Source organism: Dicentrarchus labrax, unplaced genomic scaffold (assembly GCF_905237075.1).
Source record: "Dicentrarchus labrax unplaced genomic scaffold, dlabrax2021, whole genome shotgun sequence".
NCBI classification, from domain to species: Eukaryota; Metazoa; Chordata; class Actinopteri; family Moronidae; genus Dicentrarchus; species Dicentrarchus labrax.
Window position 1 is genome coordinate 33,610,882 of NW_026136720.1, and position 17,258 is coordinate 33,628,139.

Here is a 17,258-nt window from a genome sequence, read left to right on the forward strand (position 1 = left end):
GATAACTCCACCCCTTCAAAGTGTCGGTCTGCCGAGACACAGAGTTGAACCCGAGCAGTAGTTGAGATTAAAAGACGAGGAAGTCAAGGCAGGCAAGTAACTTTTTACGGTTTGACTTTCCTCTCTGCTCTCTTTCCTCTCATTAACTGGACTCACAGGAAGAAAGAGGCTGTGTGACATAAAACCGCTAACCCTAACCCTCTTTTCCTTCCTTGTTTTTATAGAATGGGGAACTGGTTTTCGGCTGAATCTCCGACAACGTCACAGCATGGTAATGTGGTTTCTAACGCTCCTTCATGTGCCACTGATTTGTTTACATACTTCCAAAGAGAGAATGAGCCATCTGGTTTCTGTTGCTGGGACCGGGACTTTGTGAGCTCCGTCTGCAGCAGGAAGTCAGCAATAGTTCAGTATGAGTCAGATCTGACGTGACCCAACGTGTTCAGTGGAAGCAGACTGGTGTCAGTCCGTCTGTGTGTTACTCTGATGAATGTGGGACAGTAAATACTCTAAAACATCATGAGTGTGTGGAATCAAATCATTTCAGTTCAAGTTAAGAGTTGAAGCTGAGCAACAGTTGGTTTGTTGCTCAGCTAGTTAGCTTCCTCTTACTGGGGTTGTTTCTTTTTGCTCTAAAGACAGAAAAGTAAACACAGAGCTCAACTTTTGCACATGTACAGTACATGAGAGGTTTCCTGTGTGGAACAAGCAGTCTTTAGGTAAGTTATTTACATTTGTCAGCTGTGATTTCATTGTTCACAAATGAATTCTGGCAGGCTAATGCTAATGTTAGCGATTTCTTTACATCATCTTCTTTACAACACAACACATGATAATAGATCCTTAATATAATGGTTCAGATTTGGTCTGTTGACATTTTCCATCCTGTCGCACTCGCTCTCTGAGCTTTATCTGTAAATATGAGTGAGCAGAAGAGGAATGATTGACAGGAGCAGCAGCAGAGTGTCAGACTGCAGAGTGACCAGCAGGAGGCAGCAGATCCACACAAACACACACAGAAATAACATGAGAGACTTCAGAGGTGGATTCAGAGTCACATTAAAACCTGTTGAGAAGTCAGTTTGTTGCACTTTCTGTCAGATTAATGAAGCTTTTACTTTACAGATGACTCACTGTCAGTGTTGTGGAGTGGCCAGGCTGCTAGCTCAACTGCATTTAGCTTAGATATCTATTGTTTCTATGACAGACCAAATGTTACATTACTGTTTTATTTTCTCTCACTCTGTTGCTGGGATCCTTCCTGGTGGACATGGTGCCCCGTGTGCATCCTCACTGCAGTGGCCCAGGGTTCAGGTCCAACCTGTGGCACTTTGCTGCATGCTCTACCCCCCCCTCTCCCTTTCCTGACGCTCTTCCGTCCATGTATCACATATTAAAACCAACTTTATTTGTTCTGGATCTTTCCTCAATCAGCTCTAACTAAACAGAATATCTGAACCCCCTCAGAGACGGTTCAGGTGTGGACGAGTTCCTGGTTCCTGATCGTTTTGTCTTTTCTCAATCAGCTGAAACTCAGAGGGACGCAGGACGCTCGCCAGTCAGCGCCCACAGCGGAAGTGTGGTCAACACACCTCAGCTCTCTGATGTTAATGTGGGAGGGAATATAAACATCAACACATATGGTAAATATAATTCATGTTTAATTACGTGTTAATGAAATGTCTTTCATTATTTTGCATTTCTTAAGAGATGTTTCTGTTTCAGTCCAACCTCCTGCCAGCACAGGACAGACTCACCACATTTCTCCGACAACCGAAGGTATTTCTATTGTTTACACATAAAGATACAACTTATGTTAAACTTACATATATATAATGCTCCTCTAATATTGATCACATGGTAACAGGAAGTGGAAATGGCTCCTGAGTCTTTTATCGAATCCAACTGTGTATTTGCTTCGGTGTACTACTACTACTACTACACAAGTAAAACGCAGTGATAACAGTTTAAAAAGAAGTCTATAGAAGTAGGCATACACGTGTACCTATTTATTGGTTGTAAACCTCGAGATCTGTGTAAAGAGTTATTGAACAACAGTGTTTGTTCTGTTTGTCTCTTAGATCTACATAAAGACCGTCAGAGGGAGTCGCCACAGGGGAGGTTGTTGTCAGTTCGGACACAGTTTGTTGAGTCAGTGTCTGAATCTGTTCTAAAGCAGCTGCTGGATGAACTTTTTCAAAAGCAAATCATAACTCAAGAAGAAATGGATACAGCCAGAACTAAAACCAAGGCTGACATGGCTCGAGCTGTGATTGACACGGTGCGAAACAAAGGACCAGAAGCCAGTTCGTTCCTGATCGAGGTCTTCAGCAGGCTGGATCCATACCTCGCCGCTGAGCTGAAGTGGAAATGAGAGTCTGAGTTTGCTTCAAGTTTTAAAGCTGTGTTTGACTTTGGTTTGGGGACCAGGGAGGATAAGTCTGTTTTATGCTTTTATGTTGCACTCCTGCCCCCCTAGACTGGGGCGTAATAGTCCTCTTAACATTAATTTGGCCACAGTAACAATTCGAATTAAGTAGAATTTAGTTTGTTTTACAGGAAATAAAAAAAATTCTGATACATTTTTTAGTTTTATTTGATAAATTCAGGAAGTATTAAATCAAAACATCCACAGAGCAATTGATCATATACCTTTCCACTACCCTACCTTATCCCCATGATCTATAAATCCAGGTGAAATCTGCTATAATACAATAATCAGACTTACAGTTACAGCAGAGTGCTGTTATTATTGGATTGTTATTATTTTAATGTGAATGTTAAAAGTTATAGAAGTGTAATAAAGTCATTATCTGTGAGATTACAGTAATTATTGCTGTTTACACTGATAACAACTGTATTTGGACAGTTTACCAATGTTTATACACTGATAAACAACATTTATTCAACTTCCATCATTTTTTTTTTTTTTTTACAGTGTATCATCAGCTGTCTTTATAAAATAAAAGCATAAAAAACCACACAGGTTGATACACTTTATAATCTTATTCCAGTTCCCTTCCTCAACAAACTCCACGAAGCTCCTCCAGATATTTTCAAAGACTTCCAGCTTTCTTTCAGCAATGTTTGTTCATGTTTCCAACACATGATAATAGATCCTTAATATAATGATTCAGCTTTGGTCTGTTGACATTTTCCATCCTGTCGCACTCGCTCTCTGAGCTTTATCTGTAAATATGAGTGAGCAGAAGAGGAATGATTGACAGGAGCAGCAGCAGAGTGTCAGACTGCAGAGTGACCAGCAGGAGGCAGCAGATCCACACAAACACACACAGAAATAACATGAGAGACTTCAGAGGTGGATTCAGAGTCACATTAAAACCTGTTGAGAAGTCAGTTTGTTGCACTTTCTGTCAGGTTAATGAAGCTTTTAATCACAACTGATGGATGGATTAAAATCACTGTGCAGCAGCTGAGAAACATTATTGAAAAAGACTCTTTATTTTACTGAATGGTTGGATGGATGTATCTGTATTCTGTTTAAAATAAGATCATTACAGTTTATCAACCACAGTCTGATCCAGTGCTCCAGCGCTGTGTGTGATGGGTCCGTGTATGTTTTGGTCATTGGATTTTCCTTTCAGAAACGGGTATTAAAAAACAGAAAACGAGTGCTTATTTGATTTTCGTTTTAAAATACAAAAATTAAAATTGAAATACAAGGCGTTTTTCTTTTCATGGTCAGAAAGGGATGAGCGAAATTTAAAAATTGTTCGATTTTCATTTTCTATTTCATATAACAAAAAATAAAATCACTAGAAAACAGAAACGGAAAAAGGCCTGTTTTTCATATTCTGAGACCGGATGTTGTCATTTACAGGACGGTGCTGTGTAGAAGAAACAGTAGGCTAGTAGACTGCGGTCAATCCAGCCGTGAGTCCGATCTCTGTGGTCAAAACAGCCGCACTTAAATTTAGTGTACAAGTATTCTCAGCATTATGGTAAATGCGGAGAAACAGCGTATTTACTTCTGGTTTTCAAAATAAAGGTATTTAGAACAGTAAGCTATAATTAAAATATGTTACATTAAAGTCTTGTGCCACTGATGAATAAAAAAAAACTTTATATCAAGTATCTTTACTGCACCAGTGTGGAGAAATGCCAAAATAAAAGTCTCATATTTATGCCTCCAGAGATTGCATATTTGACCATATTTGAGGTACTGTAAAAACATATTGCTCAGTGTTTCCTGGCTACTGATGGTGTATTTGACTTTTACACATATGAGAGTACAAACATACTTAATATCAAGCATTTTTACTGTACCAATTTGGAGAAATTGAAGAATAAAGTCCCATATTTATACTTCCAGATTCCATATTTTCTTATATTTTTGAGCTACTGTAAAAACATATTGCTCAATATTTCCAGGCTATGGGTGAAGCATTTTCATTATACTTCAATAATGCTGCAGTAATCATGACAAAATTTCACACAAATGTTTAATAACATCTTGATAATATAAACACTAAACACTAAACACTAAATCCTACACAATTCTAATTTGTTTACTTTTCACACAAAATGCAATGCCAGTCCACATTCTTCTTATTTTGCAGCTCTGCTGTGTCCATTTGTAGGTAAAAGGGAAAAATAATTAGTTTTAACTTCAAAACACCATTGTACCTACTGTCTCTTCCTCACATATTATTTTTTATATTATTCTGTGACAGCTGTTGCAGGTGGTTCCACATACAGTTTACATTTTTACAGCAGCTCAAATATAAGAAAATATGGAATCTGGAAGTATAAATATGGGACTTTTATTCTTCAATTTCTCCAAATTGGTACAGTAAAAATGCTTGATATTAAGTATGTTTGTAGTCTCATATGTGTAAAAGTCAAATATACCATCAGTAGCCAGGAAACACTGAGCAATGTGTTTTTACAGTACCTCAAATATATGAAAATATGCAATCTCTGGAGGCATAAATATGAGGCTTTTATTTTGGCATTTCTCCACACTGGTGCAGTAAAGATACTTGATATGAAGTTTTTTTATTCATCAGGGCGCATGAAACACTTTAATGTAACATATTTTAATTATAGCTTGCGGCTCTAAATACCTTTATTTTGAAAACCGGAAGTAAATACGCTGTTTTCCGCATTTACCATAATGCTGAGAATACTTGTACACTCTAAATTTAAGTGCGGCTGATTTGACCACGGAATCGGACTCACGGCTGGATTGACCGCAGTCTACTAGCCTACTGTTTCTTCTCCACAGCACCGTCCTGTAAATGACAACATCCGGTTTCAGAATATGAAACAACAGGCCTTTTTCTGTTTCTGTTTTCTAGTGATTTTATTTTTGTTATATGAAATAGAAAATGAAAATCGAAAATTTGTTTTTAATTTCGCTCATCCCTTTTTGACCACAAAGAAAACGCCTTGTATTTCAATTTTAATTTTTGTATTTTAAAACGAAAATCAAATAACCACTGTTTTCTGTTTTTAATACCCGTTTCTGAAAGGAACATCCAATGACCAAAACATCACGGACCGTGATGGACCTTTTATTTTATACATTTTGTTAATGAAATTGCTGTAATATGTTTCTTCTGGGTCCGTGTATGTTTTGGTCATTGGATTTTCCTTTCGAAACGGGAATTAAAAACAGAAAGCAGTGGTTATTTGATTTTCGTTTTAAAATACAAAAATTAAAATTGAAATACAAGGCGTTTTTTTTTCATGGTCGAAAGGGATGAGCAAAATTTAAAAAACGATTCGTTTTCATTTTCTATTTCATATAACAAAAATAAAATCACTAGAAAACAGAAACGGAGAAAAGGCCTGTTTTTCATATTCTGAGACCGGATGTTGTCATTTACAGGACGGTGCTGTGGAGAAGAAACAGTAGGCTAGTAGACTGCGGTCAATCCAGCCGTGAGTTCGATCTCCGTGGTCAAATCAGCCGCACTTAAATTTAGTGTACAAGTATTCTCAGCATTATGGTAAATGCGGGAAACAGCGTATTTACTTCCGGTTTTCAAAATAAAGGTATTAAGAACAGTAAGCTATCATTCGAACCTACATTTAAAATAAAATATGTTACATTAAAGTGTTTCATGCGCCTCTGATGGATAAAAACACGTTATATCAAGTATCTTTACTGCACCAGTGCTCGTATTTCCAGGCTATGGGTGAAGCATTTTCATTATAACGTTACTTCAATAATGATGCAGTAATCATGACAAAAATCGTCTTATTTTGCAGCTCTACAGCTTTCACACTGAATCTGTAAAAGGGAAAAATAATTAGTTTTAACTTCAAACACCTACTGTCTCTTCCTCTATATTATTTTTCCCTTTTACAGATTCAGTGTGGCAGCTGTTGCAGGTGGTTCCACATACAGTGCCTACAAATGGACACAGCAGAGCTGCAAATAAGAAGCATGTGGACTGGAATTGCATTTTGTGTGAAAAGTAAACAAATTAGAATTGTGTAGGATTTTGTGTTTAGTGTTTATATTATCAAGATGTTATTAAACATTTGTGTGAAATTTTGTCATGATTACTGTATCATTATTGAAGTATAATGAAAATGCTTCACCCATAGCCTGGAAATATTGAGCAATATGTTTTTACAGTTACTCAAATATATGAAAATACCACATGGAGGTACAAATATGGACGACTTTTATTGTTGAATTTCTCCAAATTGGTACAGTAAAAATGCTTGATATTAAGTATGCTTGTAGTCTCATATGTGTAATAGTCAAATATACCATCCATAGCCAGGAAACACTGAGCAATATGTTTTTACAGTACCTCAAATATGGTCAAATATGCAATCTCTGGAGGCATAAATATGAGGCTTTTATTTTGGCATTTCTCCACACTGGTGCAGTAAAGATACTTGATATAAAGTGTTTTTTATTCATCAGGGGCACAACACTGTAACATATTTGAATTATAGTTTACGGCTCTAAATACCTTTATTTTGAAAACCGGAAGTAAATACGGCTTTTCTCCGCATTTACCATAATGCTGAGAATACTTGTACACTCGAAATTTAAGTGCGGCTGATTTGACCACGGAGATCGGACTCACGGCTGGATTGACCGCAGTCTACTAGTCTACTGTTTCTTCTCCACAGCACCGTCCTGTAAATGACAACATCCGGTTTCAGAATATGAAACAACAGGCCTTTTTCTGTTTCTGTTTTCTAGTGATTTTTTTTTTGTTATATGAAATAGAAAATGAAAATCGAATCATTTTTTAATTTCGTTCATCCCTTTTTGACCATGAAAAGAAAAACGCCTTGTATTTCAATTTTAATTTTTGTATTTTAAAACGAAAATCAAATAACCACTCGTTTTCTGTTTTTAATACCCGTTTCTGAAGGAAAATCCAATGACCAAACATACACGGACCCTTCTGTATTTGTTTCGATACAAAATGTCATTAAAAGAGAAACTAATTATACAACCCTTTTTAGTCCACATAAGACAAGCTACTGTTTAACCTGTCTGAATTGTCCTTTCTACCCCTTTACCTCCTGGGGGTGTAAGACTCATCACCAGTCTATATTGCCTACAATCCTAACCACTATTTATTTGCCCTCTGAGCAGGTCTCTCCCTCCAAGAGTAGTAGTTGAGCCGAGTACTTTCTGTGTTGGGGGAGACTCCAGTTTGGTTCGTCTGGGCTCCCTTTTGCTTTGGTCAGAGCCCACTGGGACTGAGCACTTTACATCTGTGTTTGCATGTGGTTTGTCTAACAATGAGGGTTGGTTCGCTTCCTGTTTGTCATGTTGTTGGGGATCGGGCCTTGACGCAGACACCGACCTGATACAGCGTTTGTTTTGACATACAGTTGTCTTATGTCCTCTGCTTTGTCTCTGAGCCTGGTTCCAGCTGGCTTTAGAATGAGTCTCTGGTGATCCGATCACAAGTGGTTGCTTTAAGTACGTCAGTTTACACCTGTCTGCTCTATAGAGCTGTACCCTATTCAAATGTTGTCAGTCCATTATTAGTGTCCTTTTGTTCGGTTCAGAGACACACTCTCCGTTACCTGCACTATCAGCAGCCCTGCAGGAGAGACGCTGCTTCACACTGCCTCACAGACGATGAAGATGACAGTAACAGTGTGCGTCCTGCTCCCACCGCAGGGGGAGAGTCTGGTGATATTGTGATTCAGTGCGTTCACAAACATCTGCTGCTGATATCTGATATCTGATATATATATGATAGGTATAAGAGCATAAACACATCATTTACATCACAGTGCACCGAACACTTTCTGGGTTCCTACAGGACATCAGTCAAAATGTTTATTCATCCATTTCTGCATCCAACATTAGGGGTCACCAAAGCTTCCTGGGGGGGTCACAGTATGTACACAGTAGGCCTACATCTCAGTGTTTGGTTCACTGAACAAATGAGTGATCTAATAGAACAATAGTGAAACTTCAGGGAGGCAGCTGTACGGTACAGAGGTTACAGGAAAGAAAGATTAATAAAGGTTAAAGGTTGAAGTCAGAGTATAGTTTACTGTTTAGTTAATAGAATAAAGCATTGAATTAAAGTTTAATACTGTTAATAACTTTCTAAAATTATATAAAATCAGTGACATTAACAGTAAAAAGTATTAGTTGTGTAACTTTAATGTATTAGTGAGTTAACTGACAGATATGTTGTATAATGATGGAAGTTGAATAAATGTTGTTTATCAGTGTATAAGGTAAACTGTCCAAATACAGTTGTTATCAGTGTAAACAGCAATAATTACTGTAATCTCACAGATAATGACTTTTATTACACTTCTATAACTTTTAACATTCACATTAAAATAATAACAATCCAATAATAACAGCACTCTGCTGTAAATGTAAGTCTGATTATTGTATTATAGCAGAGTTCACCTGGATTTATAGATCATTGTTTACACTGTAAATATCTTTCATTAAACATTTAAAAAACAATTACACAAGGTTTTATGTAAAATTAAGGCTCAAAACTGGATTTGAATCATAGAAAATGACTGTATTTATTTACTGTTGTTTTACAGTATTCTTTGCACCCAGCTGCAGAAACATTACTGTATTTTTACAGTGTGTAGTTAATGGTCCTGCTAACAGTGGATTCTGTAACATTTGACTGATATAAAGAGATATTATGGTCTGTTGATGCTACACTGAATACACAATGTCAATAATAATGAGCATTATAACTTTTAAAACTAAAAACCTTTCCATGTAAATGTGTTCAACCTGTCCACACATAAAGAAAGTGATGAACACCTTTAAAGGGTGAAGAAGGTTTCTGGGTCCACGGACCAGATCCCACACTGAGGAATAATCTGGGCGGGAACAACAGACACTTCCTGGTGTGCACATCATCAAACCTGAGCGGCGGTTGAGGCTGAAAGAGAAGGAAGTTACCGTCGGTTACCGTCCGTTACCGTCGGTTACCGTCCGTTACTGGTACAGTGTGTGTTCCTGTGTGTGTACCGGTACCGGGAGAGGAGCTGCTGGCTGAAGGAACAACGGGAAACCGGACTTCAGCTCCAACGTCACAGAGCGGTAAGATTGTTTCTTATTGTGTGTCACTGGTTGGAGCCGCGCGCTCTCAGCGACCGGAAAACGGTGTGGTTACTATGGCAACGACCGCCAAAACAAACTCAAATACCGTCACACAGTCTGTGTTTAATATCGATCCACCTGGATCCTAAATACACTGTATCTGTATAGATTATTGATCAGTATACACTGTATCTTTATGGATTATTGATCAGTATACACTGTATCTGTATAGATTATTGATCAGTATACACTGTATCTTATTGATTATTGACAGTATACACTGTATCTTTATAGATTATTGATCAGTATACACTGTATCTTTATTGATTATTGATCAGTATACACTGTCGTAGTATAATGTATCTTTATAGATTATTGATCAGTATACTTTTTACTGTTATCACTTTATTTATTGATTATTGATCAGAATACACTGTATCTTTATAGATTATTGATCAGTATACACTGTATCTTTATAGATTATTGATCGTATACACTGTATTTTATAGATTAGAGATACACTGTATCTTTATAGATTATTGATCAGTATACACTGTATCTTTATAGATTATATTAAAATAAATACACTATTTTTTTATTAATAATATTAAAAAATAAAAAATATATTTTTATTGAAAATAAAAAAAAAAAAAAAAAATTTTTTATATAAAAATAAAAAAAAAAAAATTTTTTTTTAAAAAAAAAAAAAAAATGTATCTTTATGGATGATATTGATCCTGTATTGACTAGGGATGGGCATCGATTTTCGAATATTCAAATAGTCATTAAATCATAAAAAATCAAATAGTTCATCGTATCTGGAAAGAAATATGTTGTATTACTGGCGCCTTCCGCACGGGGGCAGCGTAGCACTTGATGATACACAGTGTGGCGGGCTAGATGCCAGGCTGTAGAAGGAAACAAACAGAGAAGAAGATATGATGGAGAGATTACTGAAGCAACCGTCAAAAAGTTCCCTGTGGAGCTATTTCAAAAAAACAAGTGACACAGAGGTACAATGTAAACTCTGCGAGGAAAAGCTTTCGTATAGCTTTTATAGCTTTTTGTTCTGGTGGAAAACTAACGACAACAAATATCCCCAACCGGCAAAATTAGCGAGTGCTTCCTTGTGTGTGCCCGCCACATCTGTGCTGTCGGAGAGGGTGTTTTCCACGGCGGGACTTATTGTAAATAGACTTCGCTCCCGTCTTCATCCCGAGCATGTGGACATGCTCATCTTTCTAAATAAAAGCATGTAATAGGCTGCAGTCGTAAACTATTGCTCTGGTTATGAAGACGGGCGGGCATGTTAAAAATGTTGACGTCAGCGATGCTGTCTCTCAGGTATGTTCAGTTGTTCAGTAAAATATTATTATTGCTGGAAGTCACTGCACTATGTGTACAGTGTAACAGCTCTATAATGTTGTGCTGTGAAATGCATCACTGTCAAAATAAAAAGACAGAGCTCTGAAAAATCGCGGCGGATCTGTTTCTGGGGGGGTATTATTAGATTAATATTTACGAATATTAATCGATTAGTACCACACGATTATCGAATAGTACTTTTGCCTGAAATGCACATCCCTAGTATTGACAGTCAGACTGTGGACATATGACGGCCTTTAGCTCGTGTTTCTAGAGTTACGTGTTGTTACGAACACGTTAGGAATTGTTAAAATGTGATATTTCTTAAAGGGAGTTTGGTGCAGGGAGCTTTTAGTTGGATTCAGACTGATTTGTGCATTTTTTATTGTTTTGTTATTAAAGTTGAGTAACATTATTATTTTTATTGTAGTGGGGATTTAAGTCCATAGGAATGTCTTATTGTGTTTTAATGCAAACCTAATCTACCTGACCTGACGGCATATTTTCAGTCTAATTAAATCTGGTTGAACTTATGGACCAATCGTAGGAAGCTTCGTCTTTCATTCACAGCTCCAACCGCTGTGCGAGCACTGCAGGGCTTCAGAAGTGAACTAAAACAAACTATGACTCAGCAGTCACTTCTCTCTGTGGTTTCCTGTTCAACAGCACAGACCAGTTTCCTCTGCAGGTCTGAAGCCAGCAGACACAGCTGGTACATGAATGTCTGTCCAAGGTGTCTCATACAGAAGTTCTGTAACACTGACGGGCTCATCATCCTTATGTTTTAGTGTTGGTTGTGTTCAGATGACTCACCCTCAGCATGAAGCCGGACCAAATGCTACATTACTGTTTTCTCTTGAAGGACAAAAGCTTAAAATGTTGCTCAGATTCACATACCACATAATCAGGGGCGTTTCCAGGGGGAGGGAAACATGAAATCCTTTGCTCTCCTATTCTCTTTCAGAGGTTGCAGCGGGCTCCTCTTAAAGCTAGAGTGAAGATCCTTGTATCATATGGAACTAGAAGAACTAACGCATCCATGTCATGTTAGTACATTTTGGTGATGGATAAACTAGCATGGCCCATGCTAGTTTATATGTATATATATATATATATATATACACATATACATATATATGTATATATATATATATATATACACATATACATATATATGTATATATATATATATATATATGTCTATAATTATATACATTGTATAGATAGCAGGCTACTTCGGGGCTTGGTCTTGAACACAACATCATTATGTGATCTGTAACAGTTACAGTTGCTGGCGGGGGGGCGGAGCATCCTCTGTGTCAGTGCCAGAGTTTTCCCTAGACAACTCTTTTGTGACCACCACTGTCTGCTCCTCTTCGTCGGTCTCATAAAAACGTATCGAGAAAGGTTTCTTTCAACATCTTTGCATTCTGAATTAAATCCTTAGGTCTAACACTAGCCAAGCGTAAAGCGTGAAGGCAGCATCAACCCCGCCCATCCTATGGTCGTTAAAACTTTCATCACGTGATGGGAAGTCATTCTGTCCATTTGTTATTTTTAGGGACCGGGCCAGCGACCACTGGAGGTCCCTATTGTATTTGCTACAATTCTTCTTACATATTATTAGTTTTAGACCCTTCGACTGCATATTTGGAGGCCACAACATGTTCGAAAACTCATGAAACGCGGCGCACATGTCAGTCGTGGTGAAAATAGTCGGATTTTCTGGGGGTCCACTTTGAGCATGGCAAAAAATCCAGTGGGCGCCATATCCCAAACCCAACAGAAGCCATTTTTGGCGATTTGCACACGTTGCATTTGAACGAACTCCTCCTAGGGAATTGATTGGTAAACTTCAGATTTGGACACAGCCATCTAAAGACATTCACTATTAAAAGTTGTGCTATTTACGTTATTCCGTTGAACAGCGTACATGTAAGATAAGATAAGATCTACGTGTGTGTCGATTTTCGGGGAAAGGGGCCCCGCGTGGTACAGTTTATGGGCCCCTGGGGGGCCATTTTGCCATGCTCATAGTAGACCCCTAGAAAATACGAAATATTTCGCCATAACTGATGTGAAGCCTCTTAATATGCGTTTGTTTGGGAGAAAAAAGAACAAGAATTCCTTCAATTACAATAGGGCCTTCGCATGGTCAGTGCTCAGGCCCTAATAATTATTTGAGAGTTTTAGTGTCAATGTGTCAGCTATCTGTTGGCTAGTGTCAGTCGACCTCTCGGTCTCTCTGTTGATCCAGTTTGTGTTGAGTTTCTCCCTCTCACATTCAATCATTTACCTGTTTTTCTTTCTCTTCTTCTTTTTGGGGCTTCAGTCTTCCTGCACTAATTATTCTATGATATGTGATTTTTTGGACAAAATTAGCCTTTTTCATGTTCACTTTAGTCTGATTTAATCTGCACCAGCAAACAATTTAGATTATAATCTGATTTGACGTCACTGCTGAGAGCTGAGGGAGAACTGGTCAGCTTTTGACTGAAACTTGATCAGCTGTTTATTCTCTGACTGTACATAACTACACACACAGGCCGCCCTCTCTCAGGAGCCAGGAAATCCTAATATGGGCAAAGAGGGTGGGGCCTGGGTGAAGCTGAGTTGTGATAGGCTGAGACAGTTTGTGTTGTTCTACAGGACTACCAGTCCAAGATAAGACTGCAGATAACTTCTGTCTGTATGTGTAGTAAATGTGTTCCGATCAGGGTTTTTGAGACCGATCACTGGATCTATTTAAAGCCTTATGTCTAACAATGTAATGTAGCTTTATTTATTTATTATTATTTACTATTCTTAACAACATTGTATAAATTAAGTACTAAAATTCATTAGCTATTAAATGATGAATTGACAACTGTGCATTCATTGGCAGGCAACATGTCCATCATGAAAGTTAAACTGCAGCCTGTTGTTGGTCTCATTACCGTCCATTAACGATGCAGTGTGTGTTCCTGTGTGTGTATCCCGGTACAGTGTGTGTTCCTGTGTGTGTACCGGTACAGTGAGAGGAGCTGCTGGCTGAAGGAACAATGGGAAACCAGACTTCGGCTCCAACGTCACAGAGCGGTAAGATTGTTTCTTATTGTTTATCACTGATTGATAGCCAAGCGTAAAGCGTAATGGCAGCACCAACCCCGCCCATCCTATGGTCGTTAAAACATCATGTGATGGGAAGTCTTTCTGTCCATTTGTTGTTTTTTTAAAATATATTTTAACAGTGTAGAAATAATATTAAGTTTTGTTGAACTTGCAACTAGGGATGTTCTTTCAGCCCCCGATCCGAATCATTCAATGTTGTTTGGAATTTAAGAACTTCTTCCCCCTCTGACAGTTTTCCAGAAGCCACAGTTCAGTTCTTCCTCCTTCAAACTAAATGTTTTCTAATTTGTTATATTTTTGGGAAAGCACATGTTACCTATGACGGAAATAGTCTATAATATGATGAATGCCGTTTCTTTCTGTGACGAGAATCTTAAACAGAGAGTTTGATATTTGTGCAATGAACCTGACGCAGAGACTTTCTACTCAAGTCACATATTAACATGTCCTAGCATAACATTACCGTCCTAGCTCTGCAGGTCAAGGAAGGTACAACAAATATTCAAATATTCCTGGTTCCTGATCATTTAGTTTTTTCCCAATCAGCTGAAACTCAGAGGGAAGCAGGAAGCTCGACAGTCAGTGCCCACAGCGGAAGTGTGATCAACACACCTCAGCTCTCTGGTGTTAATGTGGGAGGGAATATAAACATCAACACATACGGTAAATATACTTCATGTTTAATTACGTGTTAATGAAATGTCTTTCATAATTTTGCATTTCTTAAGAGATGTTTCTGTTTCAGTCCAACCTCCTGCCAGCACAGAACAGACTCAGCACATTTCTCCCACAACCGAAGGTATTGTACTGTTTAAACATAAAGATACAACTTGCGTTAAATTGATTGATTTATGATAAAATATTTACCTTCTGCTATTATATATAAACATAACTATATAACAAAATATTATGTAGGTGGTATGGAGAGGACAAGTTCATTACCACCAACACTTTTCAGATAAGCATAATTTTATAAGATAAACAAAAATCATTTGTGTTAACTCATGTGTGCTCCATCAGTACCAGGTGCTATTTTGTACAAATGTGAAACGACTTCGGTATAATTTGACTCTGAACGGACGGGGTGCTTTATTACTGTAGTGGAAGTGACTTCTGACAGTTCAACCTGATTTACCTCTATATTGAAAAACTCTACTTCAGGATGAGTTAAAATACTAAATCATTTGTCAAATGATCATAAATAAGACACTTAAAACAATAAACACAACAGTATGACAGATCAACGCCATTTTCAGCAGTTTTGGTGTTGTGTGCTGTTCGTACTGACGGACTCACAAGGGCGTTATGTTTGTACTACGTTACTTTTGGTTCTTTGGTTCGTCTGTATGTCTAAAAGCCTTGCATACATACATACAGTGTGATCTAACTTGGAAGAGTATGAGAAAATAAATGATAATAGATGATGTAACTGATTTTATTCTTCTTTCAGAAAACATCCAAAAGTGCCAAGCTGATCTCAAATCTTACCTCAAATCTCAAACTAAGAATCTGCTTCAAGGAACAGAGGAAGATGGATCCCAGACTCAATTAAACAAGAGCTATACGGAGCTTTACATCACAGAGGGAGGCAGTGGGGAGGTTAATCATGAACACGAAGTGATTGAATTAGAATGTACAAGGAGTTCCAGTGAGGAGAAGAAAATCCACCTCAATGACATTTTTGAACCGTTAATAAAGGAAGACGATCCTCCACAGAGAGTTCTGACCAAGGGGATCGCTGGCATCGGAAAAACAGTCGCTGTGCAGAAATTCACCCATGACTGGGCAGTAGGAAAAGCCAACCAAACCATTGAGTTCATATTTCCGTTCACATTCAGAGAGTTGAACTTAATAAAAGATAAGGATTGGAGTCTTACAGAGTTAATAGCTTACTATTTTAAAGTGGGGGATTTAGAAGCCTCAGACTACAGCAACAAAAGTATCTTGTTCATCTTTGACGGTCTGGACGAAAGCAAACTGCCTCTGGACATTAAGAAAAATAAGATGTGCCACAGTGTTACTGACACCACAACATTAGACGTCCTACTAACCAACTTAATCACAGGGAAACTGCTGCACAAAGCCTCAGTCTGGATCACTAGTAGACCGGCTGCAGCCACTAAGATTCCTGCCAAGTTCATCGACAGGGTAACTGAGGTGCGAGGCTTTAACGACGAGCAGAAGGAGGAGTACTTTCAGAGAAATGTTAGTGACAAGGATGTGGCTCAGAAGATCTTTGATCATCTTCAGTCAAAGCCTCTGAGAAGTCTGTACATCATGTGCCACATCCCGGTCTTCTGTTGGATTTCAGCCACGGCTCTCCAGAGTCTCCTCACCAAAACTCAGAAAGGTGAGCTGCCCAAGACTGTGACTGAAATGTACACACACTTCCTGATCGTCCAGACAAAACGGAACAATGAAAAGGATTATCACGAAGGTGAAACAGACACAGATGTGATCATGAAGTTGGGAAAACTGGCATTTGAACAGCTACAGAAGGGCAATATAATCTTCTATGAAGATGATTTGAAAAGTTGTCAGATTGATCTGACGCAAGCTGCCGTTTATTCAGGGGTTTGCACACAGATCATAAGGAAAGAATTTGGCCTTCACAAACAAAACATTTATTCTTTTATACATTTAAGTATTCAGGAGTTTCTTGCAGCTCTGTATGTATTAGAGACGTTTATAGATAACGGAAAAAATCTGCTTTCCAAAGTGAAAGTGAAAGTTGTGTCAGACAAAGGAGAACTTCCCCTAATCCTCCTCCACAAGAGCGCAGTGGATATGGCTTTGGACAGCGATTATGGACAATGGGACTTGTTTGTGCGCTTCCTTCTCGGTTTGTCACAGGTTCAAAATCAGGAACTGCTTCAGAAATTCTTTCAATTTAAAGAAAGACCCCCACAGAGCAACAAGATGACAATCACCCGCATCCATGAGAAGATCAAGAAACTGTCCTACACTGACAAAAGTATCAACCTGTTCCACTGTTTAAATGAGTTGGGGGACCAGTCTCTGGTTGAGCAAGTCCAAAAGTACCAGAGCTCAGGAGATGTCAGTAAAATCTCACCTGCACATTGGTCCGCTCTGGCCTATCTACTGCTGGTTTCAACTGATGACCTGGATGTGTTTGACCTGCAGAAATACCACAAATCAGAAGAAGTTCTGAAGAGGCTGCTGCCTGTGCTCAGAGTAGCAAAGACAGCTTTGTAAGTATTGGTCCTGAAGAAACCCA

The 17,258-nt window shown here is 38.2% G+C and overlaps 1 protein-coding gene across 11 annotated transcripts in view; it reads left to right on the forward strand.

Annotated features, from left to right (window-relative positions):
* LOC127353127 (NACHT, LRR and PYD domains-containing protein 14) overlaps positions 1-17,258 on the forward strand; it is a 35,740-nt gene continuing 18,482 nt past the window's right edge. For 6 of the 11 annotated variants that reach the window (XM_051382139.1, XM_051382143.1, XM_051382145.1 and 3 more), the window contains exons 1-5: positions 1-92; positions 225-271; positions 1,527-1,643; positions 14,766-14,819; positions 15,471-17,232. In XM_051382139.1, the coding sequence (XP_051238099.1) occupies positions 226-271; positions 1,527-1,643; positions 14,766-14,819; positions 15,471-17,232 (1,979 nt within the window). In that variant the 5' untranslated portion in view covers positions 1-92; position 225. The other 5 variants (XM_051382140.1, XM_051382141.1, XM_051382142.1 and 2 more) reach the window with 5 other exon arrangements.